Source organism: Tilletiaria anomala, assembly GCF_000711695.1.
Source record: "Tilletiaria anomala UBC 951 chromosome Unknown K437scaffold_42, whole genome shotgun sequence".
Taxonomy (NCBI): domain Eukaryota; kingdom Fungi; phylum Basidiomycota; class Exobasidiomycetes; order Georgefischeriales; family Tilletiariaceae; genus Tilletiaria; species Tilletiaria anomala.
In genome coordinates, this window is record NW_013546980.1 from 41,631 (window position 1) to 56,501 (window position 14,871).

The window sequence follows — 14,871 nt, forward strand, 5'->3', positions numbered from 1 at the left end:
CAAGCACCAGTTCAGTTGAGTTTCACGACAGACTCGAGCACATACCTCTCCGCCAAGGACACTCACAGCTGCAAGTATCGCCATCCTTTCCTGCACCGTAGAGACGAGGTGGGGATGTTCCTTTCCTGCGGCGGAGAGGTGAATTTGAAAGGCGCAGACGCCTGAACACCCGCACGGCATCATGGCCGCTGCTACCAGCGCCGGCGCGGCAGGGCCGACACCGACCCTCTATGAGCAGATGTCCATACAATTCAAGGCGCCCGAATTCACCCAGTACTATGGGCCCCTGACCGAGCGCACCGTTCTCGACTACTTTGCGCAGTCGCCTTTCTACGACAAGACGTGCACGAACCAGATGCTGCGCATGCAGAACATCGCCAGCTTTAACACGCTCGTCGGGCGCTGGACAGCCAAAGAGGAGGAGGAGCAACTAAGGAAGTTTACCGGGACAGAGTACGTCGTCGCAATCGCCATGCCGCCATCACTGTTTATCATACAGCGGAGGGAGCGCACAAGTGACGTCGAGACGGAGGACACGGCGACGTACTATATCATCAACGATGCGGTCATGCAAGGGCCAGATCTATACACCGTGCTTGGTAACCGCATGGTGAGTTTTAGGTTCTTGTTCCTATTGGCATCTCTTGCCGTCTGCTGATGCGCAACGTTCTTGCCGCGTCACGCAGACAATGGCTTTCAATGCAATCAGCAACTCTCTAGCTATGGCCAGAGAAGCACAGCCACCCCTCGACCTGCGCTCATCGACGTCTGGCGGCAGAGCCTGGAAGGTGTATCAAGAGGCCGAGGAGGAGGAGGATGAGGAAGGCACTGCGACTGCGTCAAACGCAGAAGTTGCTCTGGTGGATGGCCCGGCAGCTACAATGTCAGCTGCTGCGGACGGCAACGATGCGATCGGCAATGATGACCTCACAGGAGAAACGCCTCTAAACACGGCGAGGGTTGCTGGATCCGATGCGTCGCTCAAGCGCGGCAGCACGGAGAGAGATAATTCAATCCGCAATGGGATGGACAAGCGCGTTCGCGTCGCAAACTAACCAGACTAGGCCGCGTCATGCACGGCGCTCTTGACCTCTTCACCAGCACCCGCGATGGCTGTCCGCGCGTCTTACCGAGGATGAACCTTATCTAGCGGCGATCAGTCGCGACGGAGATGATGCCATGCTCCGGGCATGGCATCCGCTACCCAAAATATGGTTTGCGTGGCCCTGGTCGCCTTTCGGCTGCTTCTTGAACAGGGACGCGTGAAGTTTTCAAGCCTTGCAATCTTTTCTCAGCAGCTCGCGCACCCTCAAAGCACAATCAGCTAGCACTGCAAGCTCCCCAAGAGCGTGAAGCTTACAGAGCCCCATGTGCCATTCCATCTGCTGAGAGATGGCAGCGCATGAGGCCTGCGACAAGAAGAACAGCGCTCACGCGAGGCGCAAGAGCACGCCGCGTATGGACGGTGCCGGGTGCCCACCTCATATCTTTGTCCCCACCATCGGCATGCCACATGCATTTACACGCGCATGCGGGAGAGCTTTGCTCCTATATTACTGCTCCCCATACGCCTACTCCGAATAGCCACCAGCAACATAAATCACAACTGGCCAGGGGGAGAGTGAGAGCTCGCCGTCGAGGGTTGTTGATCATGTATCCCACGTGCAAGCCTTCGCTGTGGTAGGTTCATTATGTACGGTTGCATGTACGATGCGCCAGGGTTTTAGTCCTGTATATACAACACATATGTAGTGCATGGGCTTGTACTATGCTTTGGATTCCGAGTGCCTTTGGAGGTTTGCAGCTACGAGGGAGGATGGCGCTGGGTTGAACCAGCTGGTAAATGTGAAGGACCCGCTCAAAGTGAGCCAGTCAAGTGAGCGTTGTGGTGCGGACTTCCCTTGAGAGCCAAAGTGCTGACGCACCCCACAGCCGCCACCGCTGCCGCTGCGCACGCACCACTGCTTGTCCACCACATCCACGTCCAGTCAATCCTCCCTCATCGCCTCGCCGATCACATTGGAGACAAACGCCGACAGCTTGTTACATCAGCAGCGAAAAAAGGCAGACAGGCTCGGGATTGGATCCGCGCGCCGCCAAAATGTCACTGCAGGTCAACCTCTCCGCGCCGGGCATCCGTCAGGCGTACGAATCCGTCCTGTCCGGCGCGCAGGACTACCTCGTGCTGACCTACGAAAAGGGGTCTAACGACCTGCGGGTGCAGTCTCAAGGCAAGGGCGACCTGGACGATGTGTCAGAGGAATTCTCTGACGGGCGTATCCAGTATGCATTCGTACGCGTGCAAGATCCGAACACCCAGTTGCCCAAACTCGTCGTCATCAACTGGTGCGGCGAGGGTGTGCCTGAGAACAGAAAGGGGCTCTTCGGCTCGCACAGCGCGGCCGTGGGCCAATTTTTCAAAGGTTACCATGTCAGCGTGCAGGCAAGGACGGATTCGGACGTCAACCCCAAGCTGATCATGAAGAAAGTCACCGACAGCTCAGGCGCAAAGTACGCTGCGGCCGGCGGTGCAGCGAACACTGCTAAAGTGGTGCCAATCACCCCAGTCGGCTCGTCGTACAAGCCCATCGGCACGCCGGACATTAAAGGCATACAGCTGGCCGGGGCGACCAAGAAAGATGTTATTCAGCCTGTCGGCTCGAGCTACCAAAGCAAGCGCAACGAGCTGCAGGATATTCGTGCAGCTAATGCTGGCACCGCAGCAGTGCCTACAGACTCTGCAGCCCCTCCACCGCCTTCTCCGCAGGCTGTGAGACAGACTAACCCGACGCCACTTACCGCTTTCTCTACCACCGCTAGAGGATTCGGCGGATCCGCGCCCGTGGTACGAGGTCCGAGCATTGGGGGAACTGCTTCGTCAACGATCAAGACCACACACAGCCCGTCAGCTGGAGACTTTGACGATGATGGCTTTGGTCCATCATATAAAGCGTCTGCCGCACCGACCGCCGCTCCTGTTCCACCCGCTGTACCCGCTGCAGCGCTGTCTAAGCCTGCAGCTGAGGATAGGATCGGGCCTGTCGGCACAGCGTACGAACCCGTGAAACTCGCCAAGCCGGGCAAGCTCTCGGCGAACCGCTTTCCCTTTGGACAGTCAGTCGATGCTCCTTCGGCCCCGCCTGCCGCGTTACGTGCCCCTCTGGGCGGTGCGCCGGGAAAGCTCACTTGGAGCCAGAGGCAAGAGGCGGCAAAGCTGGAGCAGGAACGCGAAGAGAAAGCGTCGGTGGCCAGCATCCTGGCGAGCAAACAGAGCATCGTGTCAGCTGTTGGTGCAGGCGCGGCGGCTGGAGGTGCTGCTGCCGCCACGCCTGAAGAAGACCTCGCGGTGAGTTTGATAGTCGGTTCTGCGATCTCTGCTCAATGCTAACACTTCATGCACCGTTGCATGGTTATCGTTTTTGAAGCCTCCTCCTCCCGTAAGTTCGAATTGGACTTCAATTGGAAGCATAGCTCCATTGCAAGTATGTATTGACGAGTATTTCTGATCAATTCTTTTATGCAGCCTCCATCTGCACCCTCAGCCCCTAGCGCAGCCGATGATGTAGCACAACAGCTCTCACAGACCAAGCTCGAATTGGCTACCACTCCTCCCGTCGCATCGACAGTCGCTTCACACGACACAAGTGGACGCCTCACCTCCCAAGGTATCATTGCTGTCGCAATCTATGATTACACAGCTGATGACGGTGGGTGAAGTGATGGGAGGGCTTTATCCCTCCGTTCAAGTGCCGGAAATGCACAAGCTGACATGAACCATGTGCCCAACTGTTTTGCCTTCGGGCTGCTGGCAGCTAACGAACTGACCCTTGTCGAAGGGCAAGTGATCAATGGCATCGAGATGATCGACGAAGGATGGTGGTCAGGCTATGCGCCTGATGGCACCCACGGCCTCTTTCCCGCTACATACGTCGAGGTCCAGCCTGAGACCACGGAGCATGCAGGTGCCGTTCCTCCAGAGGCAGAAGAAGCTCTCTCCCCTCCACCACCTCCCCCACCACCCCCACCACCCGCGCTTGAGCCTGCACCGGTAGAGCCTGAACAGGAGCACGAGGGTACTCCACCCGCTCCACCGCCGCCTCCACCGCCACCTCCACCACCTCCCGCGATGGAAGCCGATCCCACGCCTCCTCCTGTGCCAGCTGGTTCGGAGGTGGATTCTAAGCCGGCGGCCGTCGAGGGCGGTGCGACAGCGACAGCGCTCTATGATTATGAACCGGGCGACACGAACGAAGTCGGATTCACCGAGGACGATCGTATCGTCGACATCTCGTTTCCGAGCGAAGACTGGTGGATGGGCACGGTCGAGAGGACCGGGGAGAGCGGATTTTTCCCTCGCGTGAGTGCTGGCTCTTTGACTGAGTCCCGCTCGTTTCGCTGCGGCAAACTGACCGTGCGGTGGACTCTCCTTCGCAGAACTACGTCGAGTTGCAAGGATGAAACTCATGTAGGAAGAGCGTTAAAGATTTTAACATAAGACAGTGGATGCGTAAAAGTACACAGATGCTTAAACACTATGTTGAGAGCGGGGATCGGGGTCATTTGAGATTGCGCGCGGCAGCGTGCGCCTCGCGTACCGCATCCCTGACACGCAGAGTCTGTTGCCATCTCTGACTCATAAGTCTGTGACGAGAAGGGAACACGAGGCGCGTCAGCAAAGGGCGAGGCTGAATGCGCCTCCTGCGGAGTGCACTCACTTCATTCGAGAAACAGCACGCACGGCCAGGGCTACCTGCCTGAACCTCGACGCGCCATACTTAGCGGCAGGTGGAATATTCCTGCTGATCCCAATATCGGAGATGAACTTGAGAGTCGCCGCTTCGTTGCGTTCCAATCCCCCCACGAGCTTTGTTAGATACGCCTTCTGGTGGATCATGTCCGCTCGCAAGTCAGATTCACGCATGAACTTGGTTTTGAGATATCGGATCTGGACCATCAGACCCTTAGCCTCCCTGGAGTGCTTGGAGTGCAAGTCCTCCAGACCGACAATGCTGCGAGTACATTACATCCGTCAGCTTGGAATGACCTGTAAATGGGGGCGGCCATCTTTTGACTCACCTTGGGCATTTGTGTTCGGTCATCTCCTCTTCCAGAGACGCCAGCTTACTCTCCATCGTAGCCAGCTCCCGGACCTTGCGCTGCAACGCCAACTCGGCATCGGTTCGGATGGACTCTAGCCAGCGCTTCTCTCCTTCCTGTATTTTCCGCTCGCCTTCCCTTTGGGCCTTCAGCTTGGCAAGCTCCTCACCATATTGCACAGACTGCTCCTTGGCCTTCTGTAGATCCTCATCAAGCGATGCGATACTTGCCAAGACGCCAGCTCGGATCTCTTTCAAGCGGTCGCGGTCGCCGGCGAGGCTTTGGATCTGCTGGTCCTTCTCGATCAGCTTGCTCATCATTGAATCGATCCGTTCGGTTTGTTCGTCAATTTCGGCTTGATGTGCTTTTAATGCTTCCTCGGATGCTTGTAACTGAGCACTGAGATTCCGGCAACGCTATGCGGTTCAATGAAGGATGATGTCAGGCGCGCCAATATTCGCTTTAAACTGTCACTGCGGTGGCATACGCACGTCTTCGTACACTTGATACTCCGCGAACAGAGTGTCCCGGTCTTGACAGATGAGCCTGCGTTCGTGCTCCAGCTTCCGCATGTGGTCTTGCGCAAGCTCAGCGTCACGCGTAAGTCTCTCCACCCGTGGTGTCGATCCGCTCCTTCTTTGCTCGCCCTGCAGCTCGGCTTGAAGGCGTTCGACATCGGCCGCCTTGATCGCTAGCTCGCCCCTCACTGCGCTCAGCTCTCGCTCTGTTTGCGAAAGTTTGATTTCTATACCGGCACGATCTCTGCTTGATTCTTGCGACAACTGGGCGAGTCCGCTGATGCGACGCCTCTCCTGCTTCATGTCCTCGTTCAGCTCTTGAGTTGCTCGGCGCGCTTCATCGAGATCCTACACGGACCGTGTGTCAGGCTTCAGATACTTCATATTCCAGACGATACACTCACCTCCATCAGACCGTCGTGTCGCAGGCCATGAGCTCCATTTTGTAGCGTTTCGATCTCCCGGGTCAAAGCTTCGTTCTCGGATATCCACTTCTTGCGTTCAGTAGCCCACTCTGATTCCAACTCTCTCAGTCTTGCATCGACAGAATCGTAAGCATGCGAAATGCTCTGATTGGCAGAGCTATTGGCCAGCGCACTCCTACTTTCTGTAGGACATTGCACATGCTCCATCTTTGCGGCGACGTCGAAGCTCTTGAAGCAGTCTGGACACTTTACCTGCTTCAAAGATCGTCTTGCCTTCTCGATAGGTCCGTTTGCTGACCACAGGGCGTCAGACTGGCGCACTAATTCCGAGTTGTTGTGTTGTGCAACTAACAGTTGTTCTTGTGTTGAAAGCAATGCTGACCGCAGTTCCTCCAGACGGTCCATCTTCGCATCAACGCTGGCGTTTTTCGCATCCAGCTCTTCTTGGATCGCAGCCAATTGTCGCATGATAGTTTCGCCGCCAATGGAAGATTCGTTTAGCTGTGTCATCTGCGCGGATGCAATACAGTCAATGGATGATAGCCTCAAATGATGAGAGATTCTGCTCACAGAAGATAGACCATTAGGTGTCTTAGGTGCACTTCGTGGTGACTTGTGGCTGATGTAGCTCTTTGACATGCCAGCAACATTCAGGATGGCTGCACTGGTCTCGGCTACGGCGTGGTATGACCGCAAACCTTTGTTGCGCTCCTGTAGCTCATGCACGCGCTCACGCAAAGCAGAATTTTCGACCTTGACAAGGCTGAGCTCGTGATTGTGGGCGCAGGGCTGTACAGCACTGTGGTTGCGTCGAGCGTTGTCCTCGCGCTTAAGCGAGCTGTCTCCTTCCGCAACCTGCTCGACTCTCTGTCTGAGCTCCGCATTCTCAGCCTCCAGCGCTTCCATCTTCGCGTCGAGAGTCTTGAACTCTTCATCATCTCCGCGCAGCTCATCGTTGGCATGCTGTAGTTCGTCTTCGACTTGACGGAGCTCCTCATTAACCCGTTGTACCTCGTGGGTCAACTCTTCCACTTTGAGCTCGAGTTCTTCGATAACTTCGACATGCGCATTCAGCGTCTTCTCGGCTTCGGTTAGCATCGACTGTCGTACGTCGAGCTTGTCTTCACACGCAGCAAGGTCAGCCTCGCATTCGTCCAGCTGAGCGCGAAGCCGCTCGTTCTCGCTGGTCACATTTTCAAGAGAAACACTGTGCGTGGTTGGCGTTTTGTCGCCTTCATCCCTAGCATGGTTGCGAAGCTCATCAATCTCGTGCTCCAGCCTTTCCTTGTCACGTTCCAGCGCCCCGACTTCCTCGATCGCACGGCGCTTGAGCTTGTCTACTGTCTCCTCGTGCAGCCGTTGTTCGTCCTCTAGCTCTTTGGCGAGGGCCTCCTTGTCACCCTTCACCGAGTCGAGCTGAATACGCATTTCGTCGTGCTCACGCTGAAGCTGTTGCAATGTCGACTCGGCAGACGTGGAAATGTAGGCCTGCTCAACTTCGCGAAGTCTACTTTGTGCGACTTCCAACTCCTTAATCAGGCGCGTCCTCTCCTCCTCCTGCGCCATGAGCTCCTCTTGCTGATCCGAGACGAATCCTTGGAGTTGAGACACCTTGTCTTGTAAAGCCACTATCTGCGAGACTTGTCCTCCCTCTGCATTCTCGTCTTGGCGTTCAATCTTGGATGCCTCCAACTCGCGTAGAGCCTTGCTCAGCTGCTTGTGCAACAAGTCTTTCTCTGCCCTGACCTCTTGATTTTCGGCATCCAATTGGCTGTTGATCTTGTGCAGATACTCCATCAAAGCCTTGTCATCCACCCTTGCACCGGAAGGTGGCGCATCTTCGCCAGCCCCCAGGCCGGGGAAAGAGGCATTAGCATGTAGGCCACCGTGAACAGGGCGCATGAGGTCGTTCGACGAGGTTTCGGATACCGCGTCGCTGAGAGCGTCCCTACTCGGGGTTACCTCCGCAACAAGAGGCGATACACGACGAGGGATAGGTGTGCGACCTGCTTTGAAAGTGTTAGCTTTCCCGACCCTATCCATGCGCGGACCAGCAAAAAGACTGCTCGTGCCGCTGCTACTCGTCGGAGGCTCATTCTCCTTACTGACTCTCGAGGGAGTCATGAGGCGATTCGCCGCCCGCGGACTCTCCCCGCTGACAATACGCCTGCGCTGCCCAGACTGCAGCGATTCATGCCTCTTGATACTATCGAGGACGTATGTCCGCAGATCCTTCTTGTCTCTGGAACGTGACCCTGACTGATCAGTGTCATCTACGGTGACATTTGGCATGTTTCCATGATTGGTGAGCGATCCGAGTGCCTCCTGTTGCACATGGGGACTGGAGTCGGGGTGCAGATCACTGCTCTTGTCGACGCCGTTTGGTTTATCAGCCACAAGTGAGCTCTGACTTTCTTCATTCAGAAGTTGGGGCGTACCGCCAGCTTTGATGTCGGAAGCACTGCTGCTACTGGTCCTGCTGTTGGCTGAACATGAAAAGTATGCTGGTTCAGGCTCGAAGATTCCATATGGATATCGCCATGCTCTGACTCACATCTCGCCGTTCCGTTCCCGACGGAAGCTCTGGAGCGCGTTGCCCCATCGCTGGTAAGACCCACGCTCTTTTCGGACGCTTCAATATGAACGTCGGAGGGCTCATGCGGTGCATTGAAGCTGGGAGTGTAAGTTGCACGATTGGAGCTCGGCGTTGGAAGTTTGACGCTGCCATCTTCCGAACCTTGATATCGATCCTCTGACTCCGAAGCAATGGTGCTGATAGAAAGATCGTACAGTGACGGTCTTGCGCTTTCGCGACTCCTGCTCCAGTTAACGCGCTGGCTGCTGGATTGTCCAAAATCATCTGCTGAGTGGTAAGCCTGCTCCCCAGTCGGAGTACGGGCATTAGAAGCAATATCCGCTGAAGGGCGACGGGCATTGATGCGTGCCGTGCCAGGACGGACAGCTGTGTGTGTACTAGAGGCAGAGGTGGTGCCTTCATAGAAAGAGCGTGGCGTCGCGGTCTTGCGCGCTTGAGGTGTAGACGTTGCAGGTGTCTTGGATTTAGTCTGAGTCGACACATCAAATGATGTGTCGCTGAGTTGTAAGAGTGACGTGCTCGTCGCACCGGGAACGTCATATTCATTTTGTTGCTGTTCATTAGTTCCAATGGTTTCAGTCGAGGAAACGGAGGCGTTCCGGGCAAGGACCGACGCAAGAGTGGCTTGGTAGTGAGCCTCTCGAACCGCGGCACGTCCTTGCCCAGGGCTTCCGTTGGACGTCGTTGAAGAGCGGCCCGACGCAAGGCCATCACTACTCGTCGTCGAAGATTGAACCGGTAGACCCAGGCTGCTCGAAGAGAGCTCGGCGTCGCCATTCGATACTGCTTTGTGCGTGGGTCTGGCTCTGGGAGTTGGAGCCTCGGCCACCACGGTGGGCGACGGATGGCGTGCTGTTGCGGAGCTCGGAGGGACCGCAAAAGGTGGCGTCGGTCCCCGAACGCTTGTATCGCTCATTCGAGAAGTGCTGGTCTGCAAGGATAAGCCAGAGACAAACGTATCTTCAAGCGTTAGACCTTCTGGTCGAGGAGGAAGGTCGAGTTCGAGAGAATCATCATGCAGATCGTCCATCAGCTGCCGCTGCAGCCGAAGTGGCGAGACCTCGAAGCCGAGACCGGCCATTATGACTCCTTCGGAATGTCAACCCAGCGAGCCGATGAGTCTGTGGCTTAGACACGGTCAAGCTTTCTAGCCTTGATGGCTGTTGTTGGATATTATGGTCAAAGGCGAATCGCTAGATACATAAAAGTTGAGTGGAAACACCGAGAGACGCGTGTTGATCTTCATCACATTGCCTGTGGACCAGGAGCAGGCGACTGGCCGTTAATACTGCGCGCGACGCGTTTGTGCACGTGACTACCCTCTTTGGATGCTGTGGTTGTAACCCTAACCATGAAGCCGACCCATATATTATCCTCTTCGTGGTGTTCATTTGATTGCCCAAGCTCATTTCAGCAATGGTGTCTTCTGGGTTCTGCTGCTTTCCACCTTTGATGGCAATGCACATGCACGTCAGAAAGGAAGGCATCACGCGACCTCATAGCAGAAACGCAAGGATCAGGACCGATCAAGCAAAAGAGACCTCATCTAGAAGCCTCGGCGGCCAGAAGCGACGATGAAGCTGTCAGCAGAGCTGATCACCCGCAGTGATAACGCGCTCAATACGCTTAAGGATCGAGAGGTATGTGTGTAAAAAGGTTGCTGATGCACGCATGCGTACACGAGTTGCTCACTTGGATGCCTCCCTTCTCGCCGTCGCAGCTTTCATTAAGAGGTACGAGCGCCATGTTTGGTCGAACTAAGAGTGTGAATTGCTCACATCACTGCTTCGTATTCTGATGGCAGGCTTCAAGATTCCGGCGATCGAGAACATGGGTGTCACACAAGTGAATCTCGCTGTTACCCTCACATGGATATCTGACGTAGCTGGCTTAGCGTGTTGAACGGACTCTTCCTCTCTCTACAGGATATGAATGACACGATCGACTTGACCGACAATGACATCCGATCGCTGTCCAACTTCCCATTGCTCAAGCGCTTGAGGTCACTCTACCTCTCTAACAACCTCATCGCGCGCATCGACCCGCGGATAGCGCACTCGCTACCGTATCTAAAGACCCTTACCTTGACAAACAATGGTCTTGAGAGCTTAGCGGATGTCGGAAATGCGCTGGCCAAGTTTCCATTCTTGGAATACCTCAGTTTGATGGGGAATCCGATTGCTCGGCAAAAACACTACAGGGAATATCTCATCTGGAGGTGCAAGAAAGTACGCGTACTCGATTTTAAGAGGGTAAAGAATGCTGTGAGTGGATACTTGGAAAAAAAGCAGTGATTACTGTCATGGGAAGCTGAACTTTGAACGCCTCGCACGTTAGGAACGAGTGTTGGCAAAGTCTTTGTTTGAAACGAACGACGCCCGGCCATCCGCACTAGCAGCCTCCATTGCTGCGAAAGCCACGATGACATCGTCAGCATTGAAAGGAAAGGCGTCGTCCGCAGGCGGAACGACTGGAACCTTTGAGCCGGGCCAGGCCATAATGGGAGCAGGTGCAGCAGGGCGGTTGTTGTCTGCAGAAGAGAAGCGCAAAATCGAGGTCGCCATCCAGAGCGCAAGCAGCCTCGAGGAAATCACGAGGCTCGAGGAGAAGCTTCGACTGGGCTATGCGCTCGAGGACGATGACACTGGCCCTGCGAATGGGCAGGCAGGAAAGAAGGGTGGCGCCGGAAAAAGTGCGCAGGCTGGTGGGCGTGGGCAAAAGCAACAGGTGCAGCAAGAGGAGGCGCAGAACGAGGAAGATATGGATGAGGATGAATAGCACGCCTTTCGTTGTGTATTTCTATTTGTGGCATCATTGCACACAGCTGATGCACGCAATCTAAGACAACTCTGGTTGAACCGACACCTCTACACAGCCGTATCCATCACTTGGAACGACTCTGCTGTTGTGATCAACTCGAACAGGACGCCCTTAGTCGTCCAGAAGTAAAGCGCATTAAGTGCGGACGCCTTGTCCACCTCCAGTTCTACTGCGATCTCACCAGCCGTGACGACCGCGCTACTACCTTTCGTCGAAGCGAGTTCAACGACGGAAGCCTGCAGCGCGGTGACATCGTCCTCCTCGATCACTCGGCCGTCGTCCATGGTGAGCTTGACGCTCATTGTCCCCAATCCTGGAAGAAAGCGCATCGTCTGTGGTGTCCGCTTGCGTTTGTAGCTTTCCACGTATGTATCCATCGCGCTTTGGAAGCGAGCGGGTAACTTGTGTTGCGCCACTTCCGCACCGGGTATGCGTAGGTTGCCTGAGCGGCCTGTGCTACCAGCTGCGTAGGATGGCACCGCTGTGCCGCCTTCTCCTCCTCCGCCCCCCATCATCGTTATCGCCCCCCCACCGCCCATGCCGCTGCTGCCGCCGCTAGGAGCGAACATGTTGGTGGTGTTGCCTGCCTCACCGGTCAAGTCTGGCCAGCAGTGCCGAGAGACGATGATGGGGTGAAGTGCCTTGACGAGTGTGAGTTCATCGGCATTCATTGATGGCATGCTAAGCGGTCGGTCTTGCATGCCTGCATCGTATCGACGCGAATTGACGATATCCTGTAGCATGATGTCGATGCGCGCAAAATGCGCTTCCCCAAATCGATTCTTCAGCGTGAGATTGCTCAGGTACTGGCAGAGACGAAATAGTTGGTCAGAGCGTGAACATCGCTTGAAGCAGACGCGTTGCGCAACACCCACCTGCTGTTCATGCTGGTATCCCTTGACTTGCAGCAACTGCTCCGCCATGGTCCTCTCCAATGCCGTGATGAAGCCCTCGCGATCATCGAAGATGCTTATCAGCATGCTGATGACGTCGCTCCTCCCGGTTTTACGATAATTAGGCCCTGCATCCACCGGTCTCGGCTGCCACGTCGCGTCGTCTGCCTCGCCGCCGCCTTCATCCTCCTCTTCCTCTGCATCCCCGTACTCGTCCTCATCCTTGCCTCTAATTTTCGTCGCTTCGAGCGAGAATGGCGTCTTGATGTGTTTCGCCCTATCGAGCTCTTCGCGCAGGAGCTCGAACGACTGCCGGTTACCGAGCAGGGATGAGACAACGACCGACACTGTATCCGGACGCGAACGGAGATACCTGCGAATCGGATGCGCTAAGCGCGAGAGCATCACGTCCCCGTGCTGCGTCGCACGCAAGGCGTGGATCAAAAGGACGAAGAACTCTATGATGTCTTGCGTTTGTGCGCCAGGATGTAAGAGGCGTCGATGGATGCTTCGGATATGGCGCATCAGTTGATATTCTAGATTGGAAAATGTTGTTGTGAGAGTAACTCACATCGCATTGATCGCGGTAGTCACTTTGTCCATTTGTCCTGTGTGCTTGATGCAGTCCTTTTAAGAGTGATGGAAGAGTAAATTCCGGGCGCGTTGGAACCCACAACTTAGCAGCGGTTCAGCAGTGGGATTCGCGGCCAAGCCTCACCCTAAGGTCTATTAGAGGATTCGTCCAATCCGGGAAATTTTTGATCGCGTCAAAGAATTGCGAGACCCTTGAAAGGAAATGTCAGTTCGATATTTCATCTGACAGAACGCTGAAGTATAACAGCTCACCTCTGTCTCTGCATCCCGAATTTCGCAAATCCCTTGACTAAACTAACTTCCGCTTCTTTGAAGGGTTGCAGATGATCCGCGAGCTGTTGTTGTTGCTGCTGCTGCGTCCCTGGCAGGTCCGTTTTATGTAATGGTTGCAAGCCCAAAAGCATTGGTTGCTTGAGCTTATCCGCGCTGATTCGTGCAGAGGTAACGCTAAGGAAGTCGCCATTGGCGTGCAGGTCCGCGATCGCATCGTACTTGTTTCCTCCTTGAGGGTCTGTCTCTCGCGAGATGATCAGATATCGCAGCTGCACAGCTTGAATGCCGATTGGGCCTTGTATGACCTGGTCCATTTTCTCCAGCTTTGGATTTGAGAGTCCATCTGCTAACGGAAATTGAGACATGAGCCAAGCAGTCTTGGAGTCTAGCCAAGATTGCATGGTCTGGCTTTCATCCTCAACTTCGCCCTCGGATGGCAGCCGCGCTGCGAATCGCGCGATGAGATCGGCAGCATCGACAAGGATCTTGTCGAGCGCGTTGTCCAAAACAATGCGAAGGCCAATGAATCGCACTCGCTGGATGAACAGATATTGTTCCTGCGATACGGTTGATATCACAGGTAGGAGCGGTGAATTGGTATCATGCTTCGGCGAATGTAGGAAATGTGCCCAGAAGATATCGGATAACTCGGAGTGGAGCGCGGCCAGGAATGCAGGTGTAATACTGGCTTTGACGTGAGAGCAGAATTGGAGACGATAGGCATCGATCTCTGCTCCTTTGCATTGAAGGGCGATGAGATACTGGACGTCGCGCGCAAGAAGATGAGCAACATGGCGTACTTGCGACGCCACCGGGATGTGTTGCTCTGGGGCCATGTGCTCATCTTCCCCGTCCCCTCCGTTCTGCAGGCTGATGCCAAGATTGATCAAGGCTCGTTGGACCTTGTACTTTGCGGTTTCGAAGAAGCGTCTACGCAGAAGGGGCCCGAGCTGGACGTCCGCACACGCCCGGCAGTCTGCGAGCTCCGCGTCATCAAGCGATGCAACTCTTCCATGCGGGGAAGCCTCTGATGCGGCGCGTTCGATCGCCTCATAGTTGCGAACAAGCCTCTCTATGTCGCCATAGGATGGATTCTGACCGAGGAGCTGTGCGAAGACGGAATCGAGCGTAGCGGTCGGTATGGCATCTAAGGTCTGCGCATAGTTGGCGCTGGACGGTCCGGCTTCCGACCAAACTTCCATGCTGCTGCTAATATCACCCTGAGTGCATCTTGCAAAGGTGCTCTTGGCAACGGTTTGTCTCGACGTGAGTTTATTCTGATGCATCCAAGGCCTGGGTTGCTGGTGTTGACATCTGTTTCATTGGGCCATTGATGCTCGTCAGTATAGCTCTCGCGATCTCTCGTCGGCGTGTGTGGACTTCATATTTTGGAGTCGCGGCTTGCGCTCAGTTTCGCATGGCGATATTGGTCATTTAAACAACGCTTCGCATCGGAACGGAACGGAACTCGGACAATGACAAATCGCACTAGTACCCAAAGCCATTGCATTGGATTGTCTCGAGTTCTCCGCCATACTGCCAATGGAAACAGTTGGCTTAACACTTCAGTGGAACTCGATCGGAAATACCGGAATGGTTCCACCGTCTATGCTGTTTTCCTTGAGATTCACCGGGGGCAGCAGAGGTGTCCGGAA

At 55.2% G+C, this 14,871-nt stretch overlaps 5 protein-coding genes across 5 annotated transcripts; 3 read left to right on the forward strand and 2 right to left on the reverse strand.

Moving 5' to 3' along the window:
• Window positions 1–181: 181 nt before the first annotated feature.
• K437DRAFT_262930 (uncharacterized protein) lies at window positions 182–1,055 on the forward strand (the record flags this gene model as incomplete). The annotated part of the gene is made up of 2 exons (XM_013387734.1): window positions 182–610; window positions 687–1,055. 2 exons carry the CDS (start codon window positions 182–184, stop codon window positions 1,053–1,055), a joined length of 798 nt encoding a protein of 265 aa, XP_013243188.1.
• A 963-nt stretch (window positions 1,056–2,018) lies between these two features.
• K437DRAFT_256569 (uncharacterized protein) lies at window positions 2,019–4,500 on the forward strand. The gene is made up of 5 exons (XM_013387735.1): window positions 2,019–3,346; window positions 3,426–3,437; window positions 3,524–3,707; window positions 3,813–4,357; window positions 4,435–4,500. Exons 1-5 carry the CDS (start codon window positions 2,102–2,104, stop codon window positions 4,456–4,458), a joined length of 2,010 nt encoding a protein of 669 aa, XP_013243189.1. The 5' UTR covers window positions 2,019–2,101; the 3' UTR covers window positions 4,459–4,500.
• Window positions 4,478–5,587, reverse strand: K437DRAFT_121632 (uncharacterized protein). Its single transcript, XM_013387736.1, has 3 exons — window positions 5,077–5,587; window positions 4,716–5,009; window positions 4,478–4,641 (listed from the first exon to the last, which is right to left on the reverse strand). Exons 1-3 carry the CDS (start codon window positions 5,415–5,417, stop codon window positions 4,557–4,559), a joined length of 720 nt encoding a protein of 239 aa, XP_013243190.1. The 5' UTR covers window positions 5,418–5,587; the 3' UTR covers window positions 4,478–4,556.
• Window positions 5,588–10,071: 4,484 nt separating this feature from the next.
• K437DRAFT_256572 (L domain-like protein) lies at window positions 10,072–11,495 on the forward strand. The gene is made up of 5 exons (XM_013387737.1): window positions 10,072–10,276; window positions 10,357–10,369; window positions 10,441–10,481; window positions 10,562–10,900; window positions 10,974–11,495. Exons 1-5 carry the CDS (start codon window positions 10,211–10,213, stop codon window positions 11,412–11,414), a joined length of 900 nt encoding a protein of 299 aa, XP_013243191.1. The 5' UTR covers window positions 10,072–10,210; the 3' UTR covers window positions 11,415–11,495.
• K437DRAFT_256574 (uncharacterized protein) lies at window positions 11,405–14,593 on the reverse strand. The gene is made up of 5 exons (XM_013387738.1): window positions 13,196–14,593; window positions 13,068–13,134; window positions 12,921–12,976; window positions 12,332–12,857; window positions 11,405–12,262 (listed from the first exon to the last, which is right to left on the reverse strand). The coding sequence occupies exons 1-5, from the start codon at window positions 14,416–14,418 to the stop codon at window positions 11,504–11,506; spliced, it is 2,631 nt and encodes an 876-aa protein (XP_013243192.1). The 5' UTR covers window positions 14,419–14,593; the 3' UTR covers window positions 11,405–11,503.
• Window positions 14,594–14,871: the final 278 nt, after the last annotated feature.